This window comes from Scyliorhinus canicula, chromosome 4 (genome assembly GCF_902713615.1).
Source record: "Scyliorhinus canicula chromosome 4, sScyCan1.1, whole genome shotgun sequence".
Taxonomy (NCBI): domain Eukaryota; kingdom Metazoa; phylum Chordata; class Chondrichthyes; order Carcharhiniformes; family Scyliorhinidae; genus Scyliorhinus; species Scyliorhinus canicula.
In genome coordinates this window covers 225,652,114-225,676,711 of record NC_052149.1, presented here as the reverse complement: position 1 = coordinate 225,676,711, position 24,598 = coordinate 225,652,114, and the positions used below count along the sequence as shown (strand labels likewise).

General features: G+C 53.2%; 1 protein-coding gene across 2 annotated transcripts in view; it reads left to right on the top strand.

Moving 5' to 3' along the window:
* LOC119965415 (15-hydroxyprostaglandin dehydrogenase [NAD(+)]-like) overlaps positions 1–10,937 on the top strand; it is an 83,723-nt gene extending 72,786 nt beyond the window's left edge. For both annotated transcript variants that reach the window (XM_038796172.1, XM_038796174.1), the window contains exons 7-8: positions 2,803–2,966; positions 10,282–10,937. In XM_038796172.1, coding sequence (XP_038652100.1) covers positions 2,803–2,966; positions 10,282–10,402 — 285 coding nt within the window. In that variant the 3' untranslated portion in view covers positions 10,403–10,937. The remainder of the gene's footprint in view (positions 1–2,802; positions 2,967–10,281) is intronic.
* Positions 10,938–24,598: the final 13,661 nt, after the last annotated feature.

Sequence of the window (24,598 nt, the reverse complement as noted above, 5' to 3'; positions counted from 1 at the left end):
CCCTTTCCCTCTTTTCTCTATGAGACTGGATCGATATTAGTTCCCCTCTAACAACTGCTTTCAGGGCTTCCCAGACCGTCGCTGCTGATACCTCTCCTGTGTCGTTTATTTCCTGGTAGTCCTGGATACTCTTATTTACTAGCCCTCAATCCACCTCATCCGCTAACAACCCTATGTCCAGTCTCCACACAGGACGCTGCCCTCTCTCTTCCCTAAGCCGCAAATCCACACAGTGCGGGGCATAGCCCGCAACTGTAATTGCCGAGTATTCCATCCCCCTCACCTTTGGGACCAACGCCCTGGCCAGAACAAAAAAGTCAATACGGGAATAAACTTTGTGGACATGGGAGAAAAAGGAAAACTCTCTTACCCTCGGCCGTGAAAACCTCCAGGGGTCTCCCCCCCCCCCCCCCCCCACCATCGGGCTGTGTTCACGAGCACCACTCGGACCCCCTCCACCTTCCCACTCACCATTATATACCTACCCCCTTTATCAGCCACAATTCTCCCAGCTTCAAATGCCACTCACTTACTGATCAAAATTGCTACCCCCCCTGGTCTTCGAGTCCAGCCCTGAGTGGAACACCTGACTAACCCAACCCTTCCTTAATCTCATCTGGTCTGTGACCTTTAGATGTGTCTCCTGGAGCATTGCCACATCTGCCTTTAGCCCCTTTCAATGCGCGAACACGCGTGCTCTCTTAACTGGCCCATTCAGACCTCTCGCGTTCCACATAATCAGCCTGGATGGGGGGCTACCACCGCCCCCCCACCTCCTGCCGACCAGCCATCACCCTTTTTAAGCCAGCCCCGAGCCCGCGCCTCCCGCTTCCCCCAGCCCCCCCTTAAACAGCAGCCGCCCCCGACCTCCCATTTATTCCCTGTAAATAATTTCTCCCTTGCCCGCAGAGCAGCCCCCCGCCCCCCCACCATAGCACCAGAAACCTAATCTCCAGAGTCAAATACCAACTCAACACTAACTCACCCCCCACCACGCTTCCGAGAGTCAGCTGATCCATGCTAACCCCGATAACCCCCGCCCCTGGCGCCGATCATACTATCACCTCATTGTTCGGACCCCTCTCCCCACATAGAAACAACCTATTTACAGAATCATATTCCCCAGTAAGTAAACATCAGCTCTCACGAAGACATTAACATAACCATAAAGCAGAACAGACACACTCACTTAAAACAAAACCCAGTCTCCCGAAGGATAATGCTAACTTCAGGCCCCCCCCGTATCAACTCCCTGCTAAAGAAAGCACCCTCCAACCATCCCTCCAGCCCATTCTCTTGCCTAAGACAAAATACAATCTTGTTTAAAACAGAACACGATTACAAACCACTGCCACATCCCATCCTCGAAGCGTAAGTGTCTTTTAACTCAAGTCCAACTTCTCTTTAATAAATGTCCAGACATCATCCGGCGACTCGAAATAATAGTGCCGATCTTCATGCGTTGCCCACAGTCTCGCTGGGTATAACGCCCCAAGCTTCACCCCCTTCTTAAAGAGGGTCGCCTTTGCCCGGTTGAACCCTGCACGTCTCTTGGCCAGCTCCGCTCCCAGGTCTTGATAGATGCGCACCTCACTGTTCTCCCACTTGCTGCTCCATTGCTTCTTGGCCCATCGCAAGACACGCTCCTTGTCTGAAAAACGGTGAAAACGAACCACCATGGCCCTTGGCGGGTCATTCGCCTTGGGCTTCCTTGCGAAGGCTCTGTCCGCTCCATCCCGCTCCAGGGGTCGAGGGAAAGCCCCCGCTCCTATCAACGACTCCAGCATATCCGACACATATGCTCCCACATCTGGTCCCTCAATACCTTCAGGAAGGCCAACGATTCTTAGATTCTGCCTCCTGGTCCTGCTCTCCAGCTCCTCCAGCTTCTCCTGCATCCTCTTGTGGCGGTCCTCTAGCACTTCCACCTTGTGCTCTAGTACAGTTATCTCGTCCTCTTGGTTGGAGAGTTTTAATTCGATCTCCTGAAATCGCTTTCCCCTGGGCTGCCTGAGTCGCGACCATTTGGTCGATCGATGCTTTCATCGGGTCAAGCGTATCCCTATTAAGCTTAGCAAAGCAACTCTTGAAGAACTCCATCTGCTGCTCCTTTGGCCAGTGAGCCGCCGCTCCCTGGTCCTTGATGTCTGCCATGCTTCACTGCACTGCCAGCTCCACTCGCTTCCCTCTATGGGGACTCATTTGTTTCACACGGCCACTTCTGGTCCAGCTATCCATATATCGGGGGGGAAATCCTCCTTACTATTGCTCACGCCAGTCCACAAAAATCCAGGAAAAAAGGTCCGAAAGTCCGTTTCAGGCAGGAGCTATCGAATGTGCGACCTACTCCTCCATGGGCGCCACCGGAAGTCCAGCACAGTTAATTCATCAACAGTATTACAAATGCTAATCACCTCATTACAATAGCCTGAAATAATGATGGGAGATATGTTCAAATCTCAACATGTCACATCAAGAATTTAAATTAACTGACACTGACCACCAAAATATTGGGCAGGTTAAGGATGTTAGGTTGTGATGCTGGCCAAAAAAAAGCAGAAGCAAAAATTCAGTTATTTAAATAAATCTAGGATTAAAAAGCTAGCATCAGAAACAACTGTATTGTCATAAAAACTCAACAGTTTCACCAATGTTTTTTGGGGGAGCAAACGTGCAAACAATACCCAGTGTGGCCTACATGTGACACCAGAGCTCCAGTATATCTGCAATGTGACATATGATCTTCAGGGCTCTGCTTTATTTGATCGCCAATCGCACTCTTCCGTTGTTTTCTGCATTTAGGGAGCCTCCAAAGCAGAGTGTCTCGGAGTTCGGATCAATACCCTATGTCCATCCTTCGCTGAAACCCCGATCATGAAGACTTTGTCATCACAAGAAACACTGGGGCAATTTGGTGGACTGAAAGACATTGTCATAAAAACTGTGGCAGCAGTTGGCATTATGGAGTGAGAATCAAATTTGGAATCTGAAACTTCCAATTCTTGCTGACTGCGGGATTAATTTAACATTGGTTTCAATAGATAACTGTCCTGAGAGTGTTTGCCACTTCAGTGTAGGGGGAGCTTTACTCTGTATCTAACCCCATGTTGCACCTGTCCTGGAAGTGTTTGATGGGGACTGTAGGGGGAGCTTTTCTCTGTATCTAACCCCGTGCTGTACCTGCCCTGGGAGTGTTGATGGGGACAGTGTAGAGGGAGCTTTACTCTGTATCTAACCCCGTGCTGTACCTGTCCTGGGAGTGTTTGATGGGGACTGTAGGGGGAGCTTTACTCTGTATCTAACCCCATGCTGTACCTGTCCTGGGAGTGTTTGATGTGGACAGTGTAGAGGGAGCTTTACTCTGTATCTAACCCCATGCTGTATCTGGCCTGGTAGTGTTTGGTGGGGACAATGTAGAGGGAACTTTACTTGGTATCTAACCCCATGCTAAAACTGCTCTGCGAGTGTTTATGGGGACAGTGTGCTGGGAGCTTTACTCTGTATCTATCCCCATGCTGCACCTGTCCCGAAAATATTTGAAGGGAAGAGTGTAGGGGATGCTTTACTCTGCACCTCACCCCATGCAGAAACTGCCCTGTGAGTGTTTGATGGGGACAATGCAGAGGGAGCCTTACTCTGTATCTAGCTCCGTGCTGCATCTGTCCTGGGAGTGCTAGATGAGGACAATCTAGAGAGAGTTTTACTCGATAACTAACCCCATGCTACACCTGCCCTGGGAGTGTTTGATGGGGACTGTGTAGAGGAAGCTTTAATCTGTATCTAACCTCGTATTGTACCTGCCCTGCAAATGTTTGATCAGGACAGTGAAAAGGGAGCTTTCCTCTGTATCTAAACCCGTGCTGTCCTGCCCTGGGAGTTTTAGATGGGGACAGTCTGGAGGGAGTTTTACTCTGTATCTAACTCCGTTCTGTACCTCCCCTTGGAGTGTTTGATGGGGTCTGTGTAGAGGGAGCTCTACTCTCTATCTAACCACGTACTGTACCTGTCCTGGGAGTGTTAGATGGGACAGTGTAGAGGGAGCTTTCCTCTGTATCTAACCCTGTGCTATCCTGATCTGGGAGTGTTTGATGGGACAATGTAGAGGGAGCTTTACTCTGTATATAACTCTGTGCTGTACCTGTCCTGGGAGTGTTTGATGGGACAGTGTGGAAAGAGCTTTACTCTGTATCTAGCCCCATGCTATTCTGATCTGGGAGTGTTTGGTGGGACAGTGTAGCAGGGGCTTTTCTCTGTTTCCAGTTGTCTGAGACTCTGAAGAAAACTATCTGGAAATTCCTTCCTCTGTTTTGGGCCAGAGTGACTCAAGGCCAAGACATTTCTTTCTGACAAGGCAATCTGGACATTTTAACATTTCCCAAATTGGCGTAGAGTTCCTCTCCAGATGTCCACTGGGTCATTTCCACTTTGGATCTTACAATTCCCAATCCTCTCACTCTGGATCATTGCCCCACGAGGCCTCCCACTCCAGTCTCTGGGATCCTCGGATCTCCTCTGTCCATGACTCCTCTTCAGGGGCAACGTGGAGTTGGATAAATTCCAATTTAGGCAGGAACGCTCTTCCTGAACCAAGGATCACATCTTAGATGATTATCAATTGATGCACATTTTTCCTGCATTTAGATAATAAGCCGTTTTTTTCATCGAGTGTTGACCTGTGCTGTTAAATGACACACACATAAGTGAACAGAGAGGCAGACGAGCAGAATTTGTTTTTTATGCAGTGAGCTTTTGTGATCTGGAATGCACTGCCTGAAAGGGGGATAGAAGCAAAATCAATTCTAGTTTTTGAAAGGGAATTAGATAAATATTTGAAGTGTAAAAACTTTGCAGGTAAGTGAAAACAACAATGACTTACCTTTATATAGCATCTTTAATGCAGTAAAATATCCTAAAGCACTTAAGTGGATATTTGGGAGCTGACCTTTCACTTGGCAAAAGAGGTGGTTCTGAGGAAAGATTTTTTTTGTTAGATATTTTTATTGAATTTTACATTTATACACTATACAGCACGGTAGCACAAGTGGATAGCATTGTGGCTTCACAACGCCAGGATCCCAGGTTCGATTCCCGGCTGGGTCACTGTCTGTGCGGAGTCTGCACATCCTCCCCGTGTGTGCGTGGGTTTCCTCTGGGTGGTCCGGTTTCCTCCCACAGTCCAAAGACGTGCAGGTTAGGTGGATTGGCCACGCTAAATTGCCCTTCGTGACCAAAAAAGGATAAGGAGGGGTTATTGGGTTACGGGGATAGGGTGGAAGTGAGGGCTTAAGTGGGTCAGTGCAGGCTTGATGGGCCGAATGGCCTCCTTCTGCACTGTGTGTTCTATGTTGTTCAATTCACATTGACCTCTGACCTCACCATTTAGGGCAGCATGGTAGCATTGTGGATAGCACAAATGCTTCACAGCTCCAGGGTCCCAGGTTCGAATCCCGGCTGGGTCACTGTCTGTGTGGAGTCTGCATGTTCTCCCTGTGTGTGCGTGGGTTTCCTCCGGGTGCTCCGGTTTCCTCCCACAGTCCAAAGATGTGCAGGTTAGGTGAATTGGACAGGCTAAATTGCCCTCAGGGTCCAAGTTGCCCTTAGTGTTAGGTGGGGTTACTGGGTTATGGGGATAGGGTGGAGGTATGGGCTTGGGTAGGGTGCTCTTTCCAAGAGCCGGTGCAGACTCGATGGGCCGAATGGCCTACTTCTCCACCGTAAATTCTATGAAATCTATACAGCAGGTGATTGAGATGGTTATTGTGTACATTTACATGTTTTTCTTACTTCGCCCTCCCCCCTTGCTCCCCCTCCCCACCCCCACTCCTTTTCCCTTCTTCGGGCTCCGTTTTAGGCCCTTTCTTCCATCGTCGATTTTATAGTCTATCTTCTGTCTTGTATTTGTTGTCCCTATGGCTTTGTGTGTGTGGGGAGGGGTGGGAGGGTTTGCTCTGGCCCACTCTTTCCCAGTGTACCCTCCTGGTATTTCCCTGGGTTCCTCTTTTTCTGCCCCCCCCCCCCTTGTTCTTGTCTGCTTTGTGTGGTGCTGTTGGCTCCTATTGGTTCCCTCGCTTCCCCCCCCCCCCCCCCCTCCCCTTTCCCTTCCTTTCTGCTATTGGCCTCAAACAGGTCTTGGAACAAGCTGATGAATGGCCCCCATGCTTTGTGAAAGCTCTCATCCACCCTCAGATGGTGTATTTGATCTTCTCCAGTTGGAGACATTCTGTCAGGTCTGCAAGCCAGTCTGCAGCAGTGGCTGCCAGCTGTGGGTGCCAGATGTGGGTGCCAGCAGTGGGTGCCAGCTGTGGGTGCTGCTGCTGATCGCCAGCTAAGCAGGATTCTCTGGCGGGCGATTGGAGAAGCAAAAGCAAGGGTGTCGACCCAGTTCCCCATACTAAGCTATGGCTAGTCTGATGCCTCAAAGACTGCCACTCCCAGGCATGGCTTCACCTTCGTCCCCACAACCGTGGACATCGCCTCGAAGAAGGCTGTCCAGAACCCAACAAGTCTGGGGCAAGCCGGGTCTCCCTGGCACCGTTCATGCATGTCTTCCACCTCCGGGAAGAACCTGCTCATTAGGGTTCTAGTTAGGTGAGTTCTGTGCACCACTTTGAACTGCCTTGAGCAGGAGGAGGTGTAGTTGGTCCTACTTCGTGCTTCACTCTAGAGTCTCCACCCTACTTCTGTCCCTACTTTAACTTCCCATTTCTGTCTTGCTTCGTCCAATGGTGTTCTCGCCCTTTCTAAAAGTCGTCCGCTTATGTCTCCACAGTTCCCTTTTTCCATGCTGTCCGCGTCCAGCAGTTTCTCCAACATTGTGCCTGAGGGGCCCTGGGTACTTCGTCATCTCCTTGCGGAGCAAGTTTTTGATTTGTAGTCTGTGAACATCTCCGTAGGTGCAGGGCAAGAGCTGGTGCAAGTTTTTTATAAAGGTCCTTTGGGAACCCATCGGGTCTGGGCGCCTTCTCCGCCTGCATGGAGCTGATGCTCTCCATGATCTCCCCCAGTCCTATTAGTGCTTCCAGCTCCTTCCATCTATCGTCCCTCACTACTGGCATGCTCAGCCCATTGAGGAACTGTTTCATTCCGTGATCCTGTTGGGGGTCTCGGAGGTGTACAGTCCCTGGTAGAAGGCCTCAAATGCCTGGTTGAACTTTTGTGGCTCAGCTATCAGTCCGCCTCTGTTGACTTTTACCTGAGCTATCTCCCTCGTGGCTCCCTGCGTTCTCATTGATGAGCCAACAGATGGCTAGCCTTCTCTCCGTGTTCATTAAAAGGTCCCCCATATCTGGTAGAGTTGGTGCACTGCCTTCCTGGTGGATAGCAGGTTACAGTCTATAGGGAGCTTTTTCCTCTCCGCCTCTTCCTCTACGATTGGGGACTCGACATATCTGCTGTTGAACTCCAGAATGGAGTTGATCAGTTGCTGCCTAGCCGCAACTCTCTTTCCTGTCTCTTTCTGTCTCTACGAGCCTTGTAGGCTATAATCTGTCCCCTAATCTCCACCTTCAGTGCCTTCCAGAATTTGGAAGGTGTGACTTTCCCATTCTGGTTGTTAGTAATGTACTAATTCGCCTATGGCCTGTGATGTTTTCTGGCAGAAGACCTTCTTGGCCAAGAGGTCCGTGTCCAACCTCCATGTGGGCGCTGGGAACATCCCGTCTCAACCTCACATCCGTGTAATGTGGAGTGTGGTTGGAGATGACTATCGCGGAGTATTCCATTCTTAACTATTTCTGGATCAGTATTAAGCACCAATTTCCCCACTGCAAAGATGTCGATATGGGTATATATCTTGTGTACTGGTGAGAAGAATGAGAATTCTTCCCACCTGGGTGTAGGAACCGCCATGGGTCCACTGCCCTCATCTGCTCCATGAAGGCTCTCAGTTTCCTAGCCATGCCTGTCTTTTTTCCCATTTTGAGGTTTGATTGATCTGTCAGTGGGTCCTGTACACAGTTAAAGTTCCCCCCATGATCATTCGGTGTGTGTCAATGTCGGAGATTTCCCCATGGTTTTTTTTTATAAAATCTGTGTTGTCCCAGTTAGGCATATTCACGTTTACCAAGACTATCGGTGCATTATCTAGGGTATTGCTGACCATGATGTACCGCCCTTGTAAACACTGTCCTCTTGCTAATCACGATAGCTACCTCCTAACCCTTGTCCCGGAACATGAGTGGTGTGTCTGTCCCACCCAGCCCTTCCTTACCCACAGTCAGTCCTTCTCCTTCAGGTGCGTCTCTTGGAGGAAGACTATGTTGGCTTTCAAACTTCTCAAGTGGGCAAAGACGCTGGATCTTTTCACTGGGCTGTTAAGTCCCCTGACATTCCAGGTGATAAACCCTGGTGGGTTTTTTTTGATCCCCCCCCCCCCAACTTCCTGCAGGGTCACCCATACTTACCTGGTGAACATGCTCCTTTGTTCGGGGGCCGACCAAACTGGTCTCGGTCACAGTACTCATCATGAGGCCGGGCCCCTGTGCTCAGGGGTATCCCTTTGCTCAGGCGGCACCCAACATGGCCGGCAACTCCCTCCAGACTGTCCCCACCACTATCGTGGTGGCCCCCCTGCCAGGGCTGCCAGAGCTGATCTTATCTCTTTCCAATGCCTGCTTGATAACTGTTTGTTCTGTCTCCTCTTCACTTTCTCCTGCGTTCTGCTGCCCTCACCCTTCCCTGTGGTCTGATATTTCTGTTCAAAGTGAGGCAGTACTGTCCCACGCAAACATGATATAAGTCCAGCACAGTTCTTTTCCCTTTTTTTCTCCTCTGCTTCGTCCTTAATGCTGCCTTGTCTGCCCCTTGTCCAGGCCATTCTTCCAGACAAACCCGTCCACCTCTGCCACAGTGTTGAAATAATGTTCTTTGTTTCGGAACGTGACTCAGAGCCTGGCTGGGAACAGCATCGCAAATTTTAGTCCGCTTCTATACAGGGCCGATTTCATCAGGTTGAACTCGGCCCTGCGTTTTGTCAGGTCTGACCCAATGTCCTAGTATACTCAAACTCTTTGTCCTTCCCAGCTGCTCGCCTTCGTATGCCTTGCCCACTGGAGATTCTTCTCTCAACCCTGATATCGATGTCATTTGACAATTATTGCCTTTGGCTGTTTCCCCGCCTTGATGTTCAGTTGAAGTGCCCTGTCGATCTTCAGTGGCTTGGGAAAGTTGTCCCTCCTGACTAGATTGCCAGCATCTGGCCCACATAGTCCTTCAGGACCCTACCCTCAATCCCCTCTGGCAGACCCACAATCCAGATATTTTGGCACCGAGACCTCGACCCTCCCCTTCAGGCTGCCCTGGGCTGCAACAATCCTGCTGCTCTGGTCCATCAAAGCTTCTTCCAGCTCTAGGATCATCTTCCCCTGAGCTTCCAGTTTCTTCCCATTCGGTCCATCACCATCTGCATGGTGACCAATGCCTCCGTTATTGCCACTTTACTGCCATCTGGATTTCCGCTTTTATCACACAATCAATTCCTTTGTCAGAAGCACCTTTCATCCATCTCCAAGGCAGGGGGGATTTGAAGGCCTTTGTTTGGGTCATCAGTCTCCCTCTCTTTGGGGTGACCGGGGACCTCTCGCCTCTTGGGTCCGCCGGCTCACTCATCCGCTGCTCTTGGCCTTTTCCTCCGGTCCAGCCTTCTCTGTGACTTCTCGAGCTCTCGACTAGCATGTTGTTCGTATTCTCTCCCTTTCTTATTTATGGGGAAATCAGTTTGGATTTTCAGGCTAAATTCGACCACAAGTGCCTATTTGGTTGTATTCTGGAGGAGAGCCACCTGATGTGCGACTGCAGAGCACATCACTGTCACTGGAATCCTGAGGAAAATTTTAACGGAGTAGAAAGAGAGGTCCAAGTGTCTGGGATTAATTGGATAACTCTTTCAAAGGGCTAGAACAGGCAAAATGGGATGAAAAACCACCTTCCGTGCTGTAAGATAGCGCAGTTCTAGAATGTGTTCCATCCTATTTGAAATAATTTCTATGTGGAATTCTGAAGCTCAGAGGGTTGCTGATGTTCAGTAATTGAGTACGTTAAAAGCAGATGGTGATAGATTTCTAGATACCAATGATATAAAGGGATATGTGACAAAGGATAGCATGGGAAGATGTAATTGAGTCTGAAGGGCAGCCATCATATGGTTAAATGGTGACGTGGGCTCCAGGGTTCATTGGCCTACTCCTGTTCCTATGTAACGGAGTTCCTAACCTGTGATTGAATGAATTGCAACATCAGTTTTGTTTCTCTCAGAGGGAAGAAACACCTTTCTCTATTTTGCAGCCCATCATTGGTCGCTGAGGGATTCTTGCAACTTGTTACTGATGAGTCGAAGAACGGCGAGGTTATGTATGTAACAAAAAAAGGAATTGGCTACCAGAGATACCGCCAAAGCCAACTGTGACCCAGAATATCTGCAGCCCCCATCCCAGCATCCAGAGCGTCACTGGAAACCCTGACATGAAGAGTACCTACAACGGGCGACACAACACCAGGCAACTCAATACTGGGAGCACCATCTGATTATTTTGTTTTCCTCAAAGGGAAAAATTCACAGCTAGCGGCTTCTTAAGTTATTTCCTGGGTGGAGAATGAGAAATGACAGCACAGAGGGTCGCCAAATGGCTCACTGCACATCACAGCATTCATGCTCCCCAGAGTCCAGAGGGTTGATGCTTGGGGTGAGCTCCCACTCGTGGTTTTCACTGGAAGCAATATTTTTATCATTGGGGAATTATTTTAGACGTCAGCAGCATCCTATCCATTGTATATCTGACCAGTGCTCTACTGTACCGAAATATTCAAACCTCTGTCTCTTGCTTTGTATCTTCCTATTGTTTGATGTATCAGCTCTTCTATACTTCATTCCTCAAGTGTTGTTTTTGCCTCTCTCTTTTATTGTGACTATTAATAAATGTCTGCTTATTTTCCAGTTCTAACAAAGGGTTAGGCTTCAATTATTGGCTGCATAGAATACAAAGAAGAAAGAAAAATACAGCACCGGAACAGGCCCTTCGGCCCTCCAAGCCTACGGCGACCATGCTGCCCATCTAATCTAAAACCTTCTGCACTTCCAGGTTCCACATCTCTCTATTCCGATCTTATTCATGTATTTGTCAAGATACTTCTGAAATGTCACTATCGTCCCTGCTTCCACAACCTCCTCTGGCAGCGGGTTCCAGGCACCCATTACCCTCTGTGTAAAAAAGCGTCCCTCGCACATCTCTAAATGTTGCCCCTCACACCTTAAAATATGTCCCTGAGTAATTGACTCTTTCAACCTGGGAAAAGGTTTCTGACTATCCACTCTGTCCACACTCCTCATAATAAATAGGCTCTGTAGTGCTGGTAATTTTGCTGCTGCAAGTTCCAGCTTAGTAGAAAACAGGCATCTGTGTCACGTCCAGCGTGGCACATGCCAAATGACATCTTGGTAAGGATGTTGGCATGTGCTTTAAGAGTGGGTGGAGGAAATATGCAGAATAGGCAAACCAAGACGTCAGTAAGTGTTTAGCGCTGACCTGCCACTTTCCCCCTCATTGTTTTCACCCATTCTTAAACGTGAACAGCTGAGCATGCATTCAGCAACAGGAAAGACCCCCTACCCCTCACCACTGCTATTTAAATGGATCATCAATGACTTGCAGGCCAGTTGCTTCTCACCTCCGATTGGTTGCTATTGTGGAAGTACCGGGTAAGAGAGTTTGTTCCTTTTGTGGAAGTACCGAGTGAGAGAGTTGGTTCCTATTGTGGAAGTACCGAGTGAGAGAGTTGGTTGCTATTGTGGAAGTACTGAATGGGAGAGTTGGTTCCTATTGTGGAAATACTGAGCGGTAGAGTTGGTTCCTATTGTGGGAGTACTGAGCGGGAGAGTTGGTTCCTATTGTGGAAGTACCGAGTGAGAGAGTTGGTTCCTATTGTGGGAGTACTGTGCGGGAGAGTTGGTTCCTATTGTGGGAGTACTGAGTGAGAGTGTTGGTTCCTATTGTAGAAGTTCTGAGTGAGAGAGTTGGTTCCTATTGTGGAAGTACTGAGTGAGAGAGTTGGTTCCTATTGTGGATGTACTGAGTGAGAGAGTTGGTTCCTATTGTGGGAGTACTGAGTGAGAGAGTTGGTTCCTACAGTGGAAGTACTGAGTGAGAGTTGGTTCTTATTGTGGAAGTACTGAGTAAGAGAGTTGGTTCCTATTGTGGAAGTACTGAGTGAGAGAGTTGGTTCCTATTGTGGAAATACGGAGTGAGAGAGTTGGTTCCTATTGTGGAAGGACTGAGTGAGAGAGTTGGTTCCTATTGCGGGAGTACAGAGTGAGAGAGTTGGGCCTATTGTGGGAGTACTGAGTGAGAGAGTTGGTTCTTATTGTGGGAGAACTGAGTGAGAGAGTTGGGTCTATTGTGGTAGTACTGAGTGAGAGAGTTGGTTCCTATTGTGGAAGTACTGAGTGAGAGAGTTGGTTCCTATTGTGGGAGTGCTGAGTGAGAGAGTTGGTTCCTACAGTGGAAGTACTGAGTGAGATTTGGTACTTATTGTGGAAGTACTGAGTAAGATTTGGTTCTTATTGTGGAAGTACTGAGTAAGAGAGTTGGTTCCTATTGTGGAAGTACTGAGTGAGAGAGTTGGTTCCTATTGTGGAAATACGGAGTGAGAGAGTTGGTTCCTATTGTGGAAGGACTGAGTGAGAGAGTTGGTTCCTATTGTGGGAGTACTGAGTGAGAGAGTTGGTTCCTGCAGTGGAAGTACTGAGTGAGAGTTGGTTCTTATTGTGGAAGTACTGAATGAGAGAGTTGGTTCCTACGGTGGAAGTACTGAGTGAGATTTGGTTCTTATTGTGGAAGTACTGAGTAAAATTTGGTTCTTATTGTGGAAGTACTGAGTAAGAGAGTTGGTTGCTATTGTTGAAGTACTGAATGGGAGAGTTGGTTCCTATTGTGGAAATACTGAGTGGGAGAGTTGGTTCCTATTGTGGGAGTACTGAGCGGGAGAGTTGGTTCCTATTGTGGAAGTACCGAGTGAGAGAGTTGGTTCCTATTGTGAGAGTACTGTGCGGGAGAGTTGGTTCCTATTGTGGGAGTACTGAGTGAGAGTGTTGGTTCCTATTGTAGAAGTTCTGAGTGAGAGAGTTGGTTCCTTTTGTGGAAGTACTGAGTGAGAGAGTTGGTTCTATTGTGGATGTACTGAGTGAGAGAGTTGGTTCCTATTGTGGGAGTACTGAGTGAGAGAGTTGGTTCCTACAGTGGAAGTACTGAGTGAGAGTTGGTTCTTATTGTGGAAGTACTGAGTAAGAGAGTTGGTTCCTATTGTGGAAGTACTGAGTGAGAGAGTTGGTTCCTATTGTGGAAATACGGAGTGAGAGAGTTGGTTCCTATTGTGGAAGGACTGAGTGAGAGAGTTGGTTCCTATTGTGGGAGTACTGAGTGAGAGAGTTGGGTCTATTGTGGTCGTACTGAGTGAGATAGTTGGTTCCTATTGTGGAAGTACTGAGTGAGAGAGTTGGTTCCTATTGTGGGAGTGCTGAGTGAGAGAGTTGGTTCCTACAGTGGAAGTACTGAGTGAGATTTGGTACTTATTGTGGAAGTACTGAGTAAGATTTGGTTCTTATTGTGGAAGTACTGAGTAAGAGAGTTGGTTCCTATTGTGGAAGTACTGAGTGAGAGAGTTGGTTCCTATTGTGGAAATACGGAGTGAGAGAGTTGGTTCCTATTGTGGAAGGACTGAGTGAGAGAGTTGGTTCCTATTGTGGGAGTACTGAGTGAGAGAGTTGGTTCCTGCAGTGGAAGTACTGAGTGAGAGTTGGTTCTTATTGTGGAAGTACTGAATGAGAGAGTTGGTTCCTACGGTGGAAGTACTGAGTGAGATTTGGTTCTTATTGTGGAAGTACTGAGTAAAATTTGGTTCTTATTGTGGAAGTACTGAGTAAGAGAGTTGGTTCCTATTGTGGGAGAACTGAGTGAGAGAGTTGGGTCTATTGTGGGAGTACTGAGTGAGAGAGTTGGTTCCTATTGTGGAAGTACTGAGTGAGAGAGTTGGTTCCTATTGTGGTAGTACTGAGTGAGTGAGTTGGTTCCTATTGTGGGAGTACTGAGTGAGAGAGTTGGTTCCTATTAACAGCCAGGGGCTGTTTAGCACAACGCTAAATTGCTGGCTTTGAAAGCAGACCAAGCAGGCCAGCAGCACGGTTCGATTCCCGTAACAGCCTCCCCGAATAGGCGCCGGAATGTGGGAGTACTGTGCGGGAAAGTTGGTTCCTATTGTGGGAGTACTGAGTGAGAGTGTTGGTTCCTATTGTAGAAGTTCTGAGTGAGTGAGAGAGTTGGTTCCTACAGTGGAAATACTGAGTGAGAGATGGTTCTTATTGTGGAAGTACTGAGTGAGAGAGTTGGTTCTTATTGTGGAAGTACTGAGTGAGGGAGTTGGTTCCTATTGTGGAAATACTGAGTGAGAGAGTTGGTTCCTATTGTGGGAGTACTGAGTGAGAGAGTTGGGTCTATTGTGGTAGTACTGAGTGAGAGAGTTGGTTCCTATTGTGGGAGAACTGAGTGAGAGAGTTGGGTCTATTGTGGTAGTACTGAGTGAGAGAGTTGGTTCCTATTGTGGGAGTACTGAGTGAGAGAGTTGGGTCTATTGTGGTAGTACTGAGAGAGAGAGTTGGTTCCTATTGTGGGAGAACTGAGTGAGAGAGTTGGTTCCTGCAGTGGAAGTACTGAGTGAGAGTTGGTTCTTATTGTGGAAGGACTGAGTGAGAGAGTTGGTTCCTATTGTGGGAGTACTGAGTGAGAGAGTGGGGTCTATTGTGGTAGTACTGAGTGAGAGTGTTGGTTCCTATTGTGGAAGTACTGAGTGAGAGAGTTGGGTCTATTGTGGAAGTACTGAGTGAGAGAGTTGGTTCCTATTGTAGAAGTACTGAGTGGGAGAGTTGGGTCTATTGTGGAAGTACTGAGTGAGAGTTGGTTCTTATTGTGGAAGGACTGAGTGAGAGAGTTGGTTCCTATTGTGGAAGTACTGAGTGAGAGAGTTGGTTCCTATTGTGGGAGTGCTGAGTGAGAGAGTTGGTTCCTATTGTGGGAGTACTGAGTGAGAGAGTTGGTTCCTATTGTGGAAGTACTGAGAGAGAGTTGGTTCTTATTGTGGAAGTACTGAGTGAGAGAGTTGGTTCTTATTGTGGAAGTACTGAGTGAGAGAATTGGTTCCTACGGTGGAAGTACTGAGTGAGATTTGGTTCTTATTGTGGAAGTACTGAGTAAGATTTGGTTCTTATTGTGGGAGTACTGAGTGAGAGAGTTGGGTCTATTGTGGTAGTACTGAGTGAGAGAGTTGGTTCCTATTGTGGGAGAACTGAGTGAGACAGTTGGTTCCTGCCGTGGAAGTACTGAGTGAGAGTTGGTTCTTATTGTGGAAGGACTGAGTGAGAGAGTTGGTTCCTATTGTGGGAGTACTGAGTGAGAGAGTGGGGTCTATTGTGGTAATACTGAGTGAGAGTGTTGGTTCCTATTGTGGAAGTACTGGGTGAGAGAGTTGGGTCTATTGTGGAAGTACTGAGTGAGAGAGTTGGTTCCTATTGTAGAAGTACTGAGTGGGAGAGTTGGGTCTATTGTGGAAGTACTGAGTGAGAGTTGGTTCTTATTGTGGAAGGACTGAGTGAGAGAGTTCTTCCTATTGTGGGAGTACTGAGTGAGAGAGTGGGGTCTATTGTGGTAGTACTGAGTGAGAGTGTTGGTTCCTATTGTGGAAGTACTGAGTGGGAGAGTTGGTTCCTATTGTGGGAGTACTGAGTGAGTGAGTTAGTTCCTATTGTGGGAGTACTGAGTGAGAGAGTTGGTTCCTATTGTGGAAGTACTGAGTGAGAGAGTTGGTTCCTATTGTGGGAGTGCTGAGTGAGAGAGTTGGTTCCTATTGTGGGAGTACTGAGTGAGAGAGTTGGTTCCTATTGTGGAAGTACTGAGTGAGAGTTGGTTCTTATTGTGGAAGTACTGAGTGAGAGAGTTGGTTCTTATTGTGGAAGTACTGAGTGAGAGAGTTGGTTCCTACGGTGGAAGTACTGAGTGAGATTTGGTTCTTATTGTGGAAGTACTGAGTAAGATTTGGTTCTTATTGTGGAAGTACTGAGTAAGAGAGTTGGTTCCTATAGTGGAAGTACTGAGTGAGAGAGTTGGTTCCTATTGTGGAAGGACTGAGTGAGAGAGTTGGTTCCGATTGTGGAAGTACTGAGTGAGAGAGTTGGGTCTATTGTGGGAGTACTGAGTGAGAGAGTTGGTTCCTATTGTGGAAGTACTGAGTGAGAGAGTTGGTTCCTACAGTGGAAGTACTGAGTGAGATTTGGTTCTTATTGTGGAAGTACTGAGTAAGATTTGGTTCTTATTGTGGAAGTACTGAGTAAGAGAGTTGGTTCCTATTGTGGGAGTACTGAGTGAGAGAGTTGGGTCTATTGTGGAAGTACTGAGTGAGAGAGTTGATTCCTATTGTGGAAGTACTGAGTGGGAGAGTTGGTTTCTATTGTGGAAGTACTGAGTGAGAGAGTTGGGTCTATTGTGGAAGTACTGAGTGAGAGAGTTGGTTCCTATTGTGGAAGTACTGAGTGGGAGAGTTGGTTCCTATTGTGGAAGTACTGAGTGAGAGAGTTGGGTCTATTGTGGAAGTACTGAGTGAGAGAGTTGGTTCCTATTGTGGAAGTACTGAGTGAGAGAGTTGGTTCCTATTGTGGGAGTACTGAGTGAGAGAGTTGGGTCTCTTGTGGGAGTACTGAGTGGGAGAGTTGGTTCCTATAGTGGAAGTACCAAGTGGAGGGGAGGGTGGGGGGGTCGGGGGGTGGTGTGCCCATTTGGAGCTGGAGCACGGGCGTGACCGTGATGAGGCGAAGCCTGTTGTACAGCAGCGGCTGCAGTGGGGCACGTGCAAGCTGCCCAGGCTGCAGGGCCGCATGCCTGAGCGGCTTAGGAGGAGCACCACGCCTTGTGGGAGCTGCAGCACGAAGATAACGAGCAGGAAGAGGCACGGGTGTCACTGGACGTTTCAGCAAACACTGTGGGGGTCAGTAACGATGGGCATGGGCACAGACAGCAGTGTTCAGAACCTCTCCCAACACCGACCAGCCTCACCTCCCCCACCACCGACCCCCCCCTCACCTCCCCCACCACCGACACCCCCCTCACCTCCCCCACCACCGACCCCCCTCACCTCCCCCACCACCGACCAGCCTCACCTCCCCCACCACTGACCAGCCTCACCTCCCCCACCACCGAACCCCCTCACCTCCCCCACCACCGACCCCCCTCACCTCCCCCACCGACCAGCCGCACCTCCCCCACCACCGACCAGCCTCACCTCCCCCACCACTGACCAGCCTCACCTCCCCCACCACCGACCACCCTCACCTCCCACACCACCGACCCCCCTCACCTCCCCCACCACCGACCCCCCTCACCTCCCCCACCACCACATCACCCGCATGCATTCGACTCCTCCATGACACAGTTACTTGCGGCACAATGGGATGGGGGCAAACGGTTGATGGTGTAAGCGGGTCTGGTACAAGGCATGGAGGATGATAACAGCCCGCCGTGCGATGGGCTCTGAGCCACACATCGTCTGACAATGTCTGACTCATGGCTACATCAAGACTCTCCACCTGGGTGGACCTTGCACGCGGCCCAGACACTGCATCCCATGGCCCTGGCGTACGGCTTGGGGCGGGTTGGTGTGGGAGAACCGTGAGGCAGCTCACAAAGTTGTGTAATGTGTTGAATAACAGACGTCCTGTACATATGCCCAAGCCCGTTTATCTATACTGTACCCTGCACCCGTGCCAACCTACTCATCCGTGTCTACCTTTCTGGCCTTACGGGCCCTATGACTACATCTCGGTGTTCCCCCCGATGGTACAGCAGAACTGGAGGTGGACTCCTGTGATTCCTGCCCTGTGACTAGGGTCCCCTTTGGCGGCCATTTCCTGGGACGGCCCGGCCTGAATGGGACAGGCTGCATCCGGGGCAAATGGGATGGCGTAGTACCACCCTGTTCTGCCCGCTGCCCATTAAATGCACCAGGGCGGTGGGGGGGTGGGTGGGGGCGTCCAAGGTGGCGTGGCGTTCCGGCACCCCATCTGTAGGGGGAGCCGGAAGGGGCCCCAGCACCTCCTCCTCCCTCGGGGTGTCCAGTGGCCCCTGGGGCTCTCCATGGGATGGGGGTGTGAGCGGATCCAGCATCCGGGGCACCACCATCACCTGGCTTGCCAGTCCTGGAGGCCCGTGCTGGTATCGGGGTCTGAACGTTTGCTCGGGGAGTTCGCCATCTCTGTTTGGCTCTCCCCAATGCCCTCCGTCACCCGGGCAATGGCGCTTCAGCTCTCAGCGATGGCCTGCTGGGACTGGGCCATGGCCTGCTGGGACTCCGCCATGGCCTGCTGGGACTGGGCCATGGACTGCTGGGACTGGGCCATGGCCTGCTGGGACTGGGCCATGGACTGCTGGGACTGGGCCATGGCCTGCTGAGACTGGGCCATGGCCTGCTGGGACTGGGCCATGGACTGCTGGGACTGGGCCATGGCCTGCTGGGACTGGGCCGTGGCCTGCTGGGACTGGGCCGTGGCCTGCTGGGACTGGGCCGTGGACTGCTGGGACTGGGCCGTGGCCTGCTGGGACTGGGACATGGACTGCTGGGACTGGGCCATGGCCTGCTGGGACTGGGCCATGGACTGATGAGACCGCGCCAGGTTGTTGAGCGCCTCTGCGATGTTCAGCTGGCCCTGGCTGATGGCTGCCTGTGAGCTGACCCTGGCTGATGGCTGCCTGTGAGATGGCAGCCCTGTTCTGGGCCGCGGAGGATGCGTGCACAGATAGCCCCAGGCCCTGCAAACTCAGTCCCATGCCCGACACCGTCGCCATTGTCGCCACCGCGTACGCCACCCGTGCGGTGTTGGCCTGTGTAGCACTCATAACCGGCACCGTTTCCTGCTCCTTGACGCACTCCTGCACTTGCGTCTGCAGGTGCTGGAAACCGGCCGTCACACTATCACGCCCCTGGGTCCCTGACTGCATTGGGTCTATGGGTGGGCGGGGGAACTTCAGGAACCCGGGATACATCTGGACGGCAGGTGTTTGCCGGGGCTGGGCTGTCCTCCAACCTTCCGGTCCCTCGCCTGTTCCTACCTCCACCTGCTGTACCGGATCGGCTGTGTGGTGCTCACCAGCTAGTGTCCCAGAAGCCTCATCATTAAAATGGCCAACCGAGGTGAGAGTATCTGCGGTGGCGGACGGTGCAGGGGACAGCTGTGACGCAACCTCGGTGTCTTCATCGGACCTGCTGTTGGGGGTACCCTGGGGTATCATGTTCTGTATGTCTGTCCCCTCCGTGGTGGTGTTGTGCTGTGTTCTTTCATGTCTGTCTGTGCCGTGTGCTTGTCCCCTGTGTCGTTGTGTCGTGCCTGTCTGTCCCGTGTGCTTGTGTCCTGGGTCGTCGTGTCGTGCTGTCTGTCCTGTGTCCTGGGTCGTCGTGTCGTGCTGTTTGTCCCGTGTGCTTGTGTCCTGGGTCATCGTGTCGTGCTGTCTGTCCCGTGTGCTTGTGTCCTGGGTCATCATGTCGTCACTGGATTGGGCCAGAGGGATGTTGTTGGAGCTGCCCTCCCCATCGCTGCTAGAGTCCCTGTGGGCTGGCCACCCAGACGCTGGCTGGGGACGGTGTCTGCCAGGTGCTCCGGGTCAGTCACCACATGGCCCTGCGACACACAATACAACATCATGGTTCGGCAGGTGGAGGGGGCTGTGGGTCGCAGTACAGGATGAGTACTGAGGGGAGAGTACTGAGGGAAAAGGGCTGAGGGGAGAGTGCTGAGGGGAACCGGCTGGGGGTAGTGTGCTGAGGAAAAAGGGCTGAGGGGACAGTGCTGAGCGGAACCGGCTGGGGTAGTGTGCTGAGGAAAAAGGGCTGAGGGGAGAGTGCTGAGGGAAAAGGGCTGAGGGGAGAGTTCTGAGGGGAACCGTCTGGGGGTAGTGTGCTGAGGAAAAAGGGCTGAGGGGACAGTGCTGAGCGGAACCGGCTGGGGGTAGTGTGCTGAGGAAAAAGGGCTGAGGGAACAGTGCTGAGGAGAAAGGGGCCAGGCAGGTTGGGATCTCACTTGGTGGCGCGCCCCCGATCTCGGCATGGGCAATCTCCCAATCCTCGGGTGCACCAGCTATGTCCGATGCCCTCTGCTCGTGCACGGTGAGGGGCCGCAAGTCAGGTTCACCCCCTCCGGTTCAGGCACGCTCTCGCTGGTTATAGGCGCTCTTCCCCTGGGGGGGGGGGGGGGGGGGGGGGGGGGGGGGGGGGGGGGGGGGGAGGGGCGGGAATGACAGCATTGTTAGGCGGTCCGATGCATGCAATTGGATCCATGTTGGCACGGGTGCACCACGCAGCACCCGGTGATTTGGACTGAGTGCGAACCGGAGGCCGGAGCGATTTTGTGTTTTACTGGGTGAACGGGGAGCCGCAGCGTCTTATCGTGTCGGGCTGCACAAAACTCTCTGTGCTCCCGGAGTCCAGTAGGCAGCTCGTCTCGACCATTGAGGAGGATCTGTGTGGTCACCGTGGAAAGCGTGCGGGGCTGTGATTGATCCAGCGTCACTGCGGCGAGTCGTGGCAGGAACTCGGAGTCGTCATCCCTCATGGAGTATTCACTTGCAGGGTCCTCCAGGCCGATCCAAGATGGCGGCGCCCATCGGCCACACGTGGTGGGGGGTGAACAAAATGGCGGCGCCCCGGGATCGCACGTGGCGTCGGGAGCCCAAAATGGCAGCGCCCGTGAGTCACTCGTGGCGGTGGGGGATGGAAGCAGCGAGGTTCGCGGGCCGCACGGGGCCCCAGAGGCGCGCGGGGTGACCCGCGGTCGCTGTTCGGAATGGCAGCGACCTATTTTGACTGGCAGACAGCTGCATAGTGGCCCTTCTTGCCGCAGCTTTTACAAGTTGCTGTGCGGGCCGGGCAGCGTGGGCGGGGGTGCTTGGCCTGACCGCAAAAGTAGCAGCGGGGGCCCGTGGGCTTATCGGGGTGCTCTGCAGCGCAGGTCTGGGGGGGGGGAAGGGGTCAGAATCAGCGGGGGTGAGGGGGGTTGCGTGCCACGCTGCCCAAGGTGCCGCCGCGCGGCCGGGGGCATACGCGCGGGCGTTGCGGTCAGCGACCTCCAAGGAGGATGCGAGGGTCCGTCCCTCAACGAGACTTAAAGTGTCCTTTTCCAGAAGCCTCTGGCGTATCTGGGATGATTGCATGCCCGCCACGAAGGAGTCCCTGATCAAGAGTTCGGTGTGCTCCGCTGCAGCGACCTGTGGGCAGGCGCAATTTCTCCCCAGGACAATGAGGGCCCGATAGAATTCAACGAGGTCTACGACCTCGTCAGGGCAGCCAGGGTGAGTAGCCCCCCCTCCCGATGTGCAGCACACCCCCAGGTGCAAACAACCCTAACGCTAACCAACCCTAACCCTAATGTGCTGTGTACCAATGCCAATTTACGCGCAACCGCTGGCATGCATTCATATACCTGTCTAACACTGTTGCCCTTTACCCCTACCACCCACCCACCCGCCCCCCACAGGAGAAGTGCGCGCACAACAAGGAGCGTGAGAGGGCTGGAGGGGGCCCAGCTTATGAGAGAACACTCACTGTTCATGAGGAAAGGGCCCTGGAACTGGCAGGCGGATCTGAGGACCGGGAGGTTGCCGATGGAGAGGTCGGGGGAACTCCAGCAAGTGAACCACCCACGGCCAGTCCCCATTGCCCCATATACCCCCTCCCCCATATTCCCCCCTCCCCCATATTCCCCCTCCCCCATATCCCCCATATCCCCCTACCCCAATATCTCCCAATCACCGCCCGCCATGCATGCTGTATTGTGTATTGCAGAACCAAACATTGAGGCACCTGTCCCCGCGGATGCGGACCACCCGCAGGATGCCCCTGGGCGGCCACGAGAGGGAGAGACCCGGCCTCTCTGGCATGACACGCCCGCAGGATGCCCCAGGGCGGCCATGAGAGGGAGAGACCCGGCCTCTCTGGCATGACACACCCGCAGGATGCCCCAGGGCGGCCATGAGAGAGGGTGAGACCCGGAGCAACAGGGAGACAACGCCCCCGTCTCGTGCGGGTGCAGCGACGCAGGCGTCTGACACCCAGCGACGATGGAGCAGCCACAGGCCCCCGTTGCAGCCGAGCCAGGACACCACTACCCAGGACAGCCCTACCCAGGACACTCCTACCCAGGCCAGCCCTACCAAGGACAGCCCTACAAAGGACACCGACACACATGACACTGAAATACAGGACACTGACACAGTGGACGGGTGGAGACGAGGCGCCACTCCAGTATACCATGGCCTCTGAGTCGGACGATGCTCACGACACGCCACTGCTGTCTCCAACACCCTCCAGCACCGCAGAGGCACTCACCTCGGTTGGGCACTTTAGTGATGAGGCGTCTGGTACACTCACTGGTTCGCACAACACAGCCGTACCGGGACAGCAGGTGGAGGTCGGAGCAGCAGAGGGGCCGGTTCTCTCCCTCTCTCGGAGGGCATTCTGGCGCAAGTGAACATCTGCCGCCAAACGGGTCCCGGGTTCCTGGAGTTACCACACCCACCCATAGGCCTGATGCAGCCACCAAATCTGGGGTGAAGGAAGAGGATGATGGCTGGCTGGCTTGCAGTAGCTGCAGACGCAGGTGGAGGAGTCCACCCGTGTACAGGAGCTGGGAGTGGTGCCGGTTACGCGTGCCACCCAGGCCTAAACCGCACGGGTGACATCCGTGGTGGAGGCAATGGGTGCGACTGTGTCAGACATGGGGAGCAGGATGCGAAGCCTAGGGCGTTCCGTGAAGGCGACGTGCGTGGCCCAGGATTTGGCTTCCCTCTCACAGGAAGCCATGAGCCAGAGCCAGCGGCAGATGGCAGAGGTGCTCAATGTCGTGGCCCAGTTTCAGCAGCCATGGCACAGTCCCAGCAGGCCACAGCACAGTCTCAGCAGGCCGTGGCCCAGTCTCAGCAGGCCATGGCACAGTCTCAGCAGGCCATGGCCCAGTCTCAGCAGGCCATGGCCCAGTCTCTGCAGACCATGGCCCAGTCTCAGCAGGCCGTGGCCCAGTCTCAGCAGGCCGTGGCCCAGTATCAGCAGGCCGTGGCCCAGTCTCTGCAGGCCATCGCACAGTCTCAGCACGCCACGGCACAGTCCCAGCAGGCCACGGCCCAGTATCAGCAGGCCGTGGCCCAGTCTCAGCAGGCCTTGGCCCAGTCCCAGCAGGCCGTGGCCCAGTCTCAGCAGGCCACGGCCCAGTCTCTGCAGGCCACGGCCCAGTCTAAGCAGGCCACGGCCCAGTCTCAGCAGGCCACGGCCCAGTCTCAGCAGGCCACGGCCCAGTCTCAGCAGGCCACGGCCCAGTCTCAGCAGGCCACGGCCCAGTCTCAGCAGGCCGTGGCCCAGTCTCAGCAGGCCGTGGCCCAGTCTCTGCAGACCGTGGCCCAGTCTCAGCAGGCCGTGGCCCAGTCTCAGCAGGCCACGGCACAGTCCCAGCAGGCCACGGCACAGTCCCAGCAGGCCACGGCACAGTCACAGCAGGCCACGGCACAGTCCCAGCAGGACATGGCCCAGTCTCTGCAGGCCACGGCACAGTCCCAGTAGGCCACGGCACAGTCTCAGCAGGCCACGGCCCAGTCTCAGCAGGCCACGGCCCAGTCCCAGCAGGCCAAGGCACAGTCCCAGCAGGCCACGGCACAGTCCCAGCAGGCCACGGCACAGTCCCAGCAGGCCACGGCCCAGTCCCAGCAGGCCACGGCACAGTCTCAGCAGGCCACGGCCCAGTCTCAGCAGGCCACGGCCCAGTCTCTGCAGACCACGGCCCAGTCTCAGCAGGCCGTGGCCCAGTATCAGCAGGCCGTGGCCCAGTCTCTGCAGGCCATCGCACAGTCTCAGCAGGCCACGGCACAGTCCCAGCAGGCCACGGCACAGTCCCAGCAGGCCACGGCACAGTCTCAGCAGGCCACGGCACAGTCCCAGCAGGCCACGGCCCAGTCTCAGCAGGCCACGGCACAGTCCCAGCAGGCCACGGCACAGTCTCAGCAGGCCATTGCCCAGTCTCTGCAGGCCGTGGCCCAGTCTCTGCAGGCCGTGGCCCAGTCTCAGCAGGCCGTGGCCCAGTCTCAGCAGGCCGTGGCCCAGTCTCAGCAGGCCGTGGCCCAGTCTCTGCAGGCCGTGGCCCAGTCTCTGCAGGCCGTGGCCCAGTCTCTGCAGGCCGTGGCCCAGTCTCAGCAGGCCGTGGCCCAGTCTCAGCAGGCCACGGCACAGTCTCAGCAGGCCACGGCACAGTCCCAGCAGGCCACGGCCCAGTCCCAGCAGGCCACGGCCCAGTCCCAGCAGGCCACGGCCCAGTCCCAGCAGGCCACGGCACAGTCTCAGCAGGCCATGGCCCAGTCTCAGCAGGCCATGGCCCAGTCTCAGCAGGCCATCGCACAGTCTCAGCAGGCCATGGCCCAGTCTCAATAGGCCATGGCCCAGTCTCAACAGGCCATGGCCCAGTCTCAGCAGGCCATGGCACAGTCCCAGCAGCCCAAGGCACAGTCCCAGCAGGCCACGGCACAGTCCCAGCAGGCCA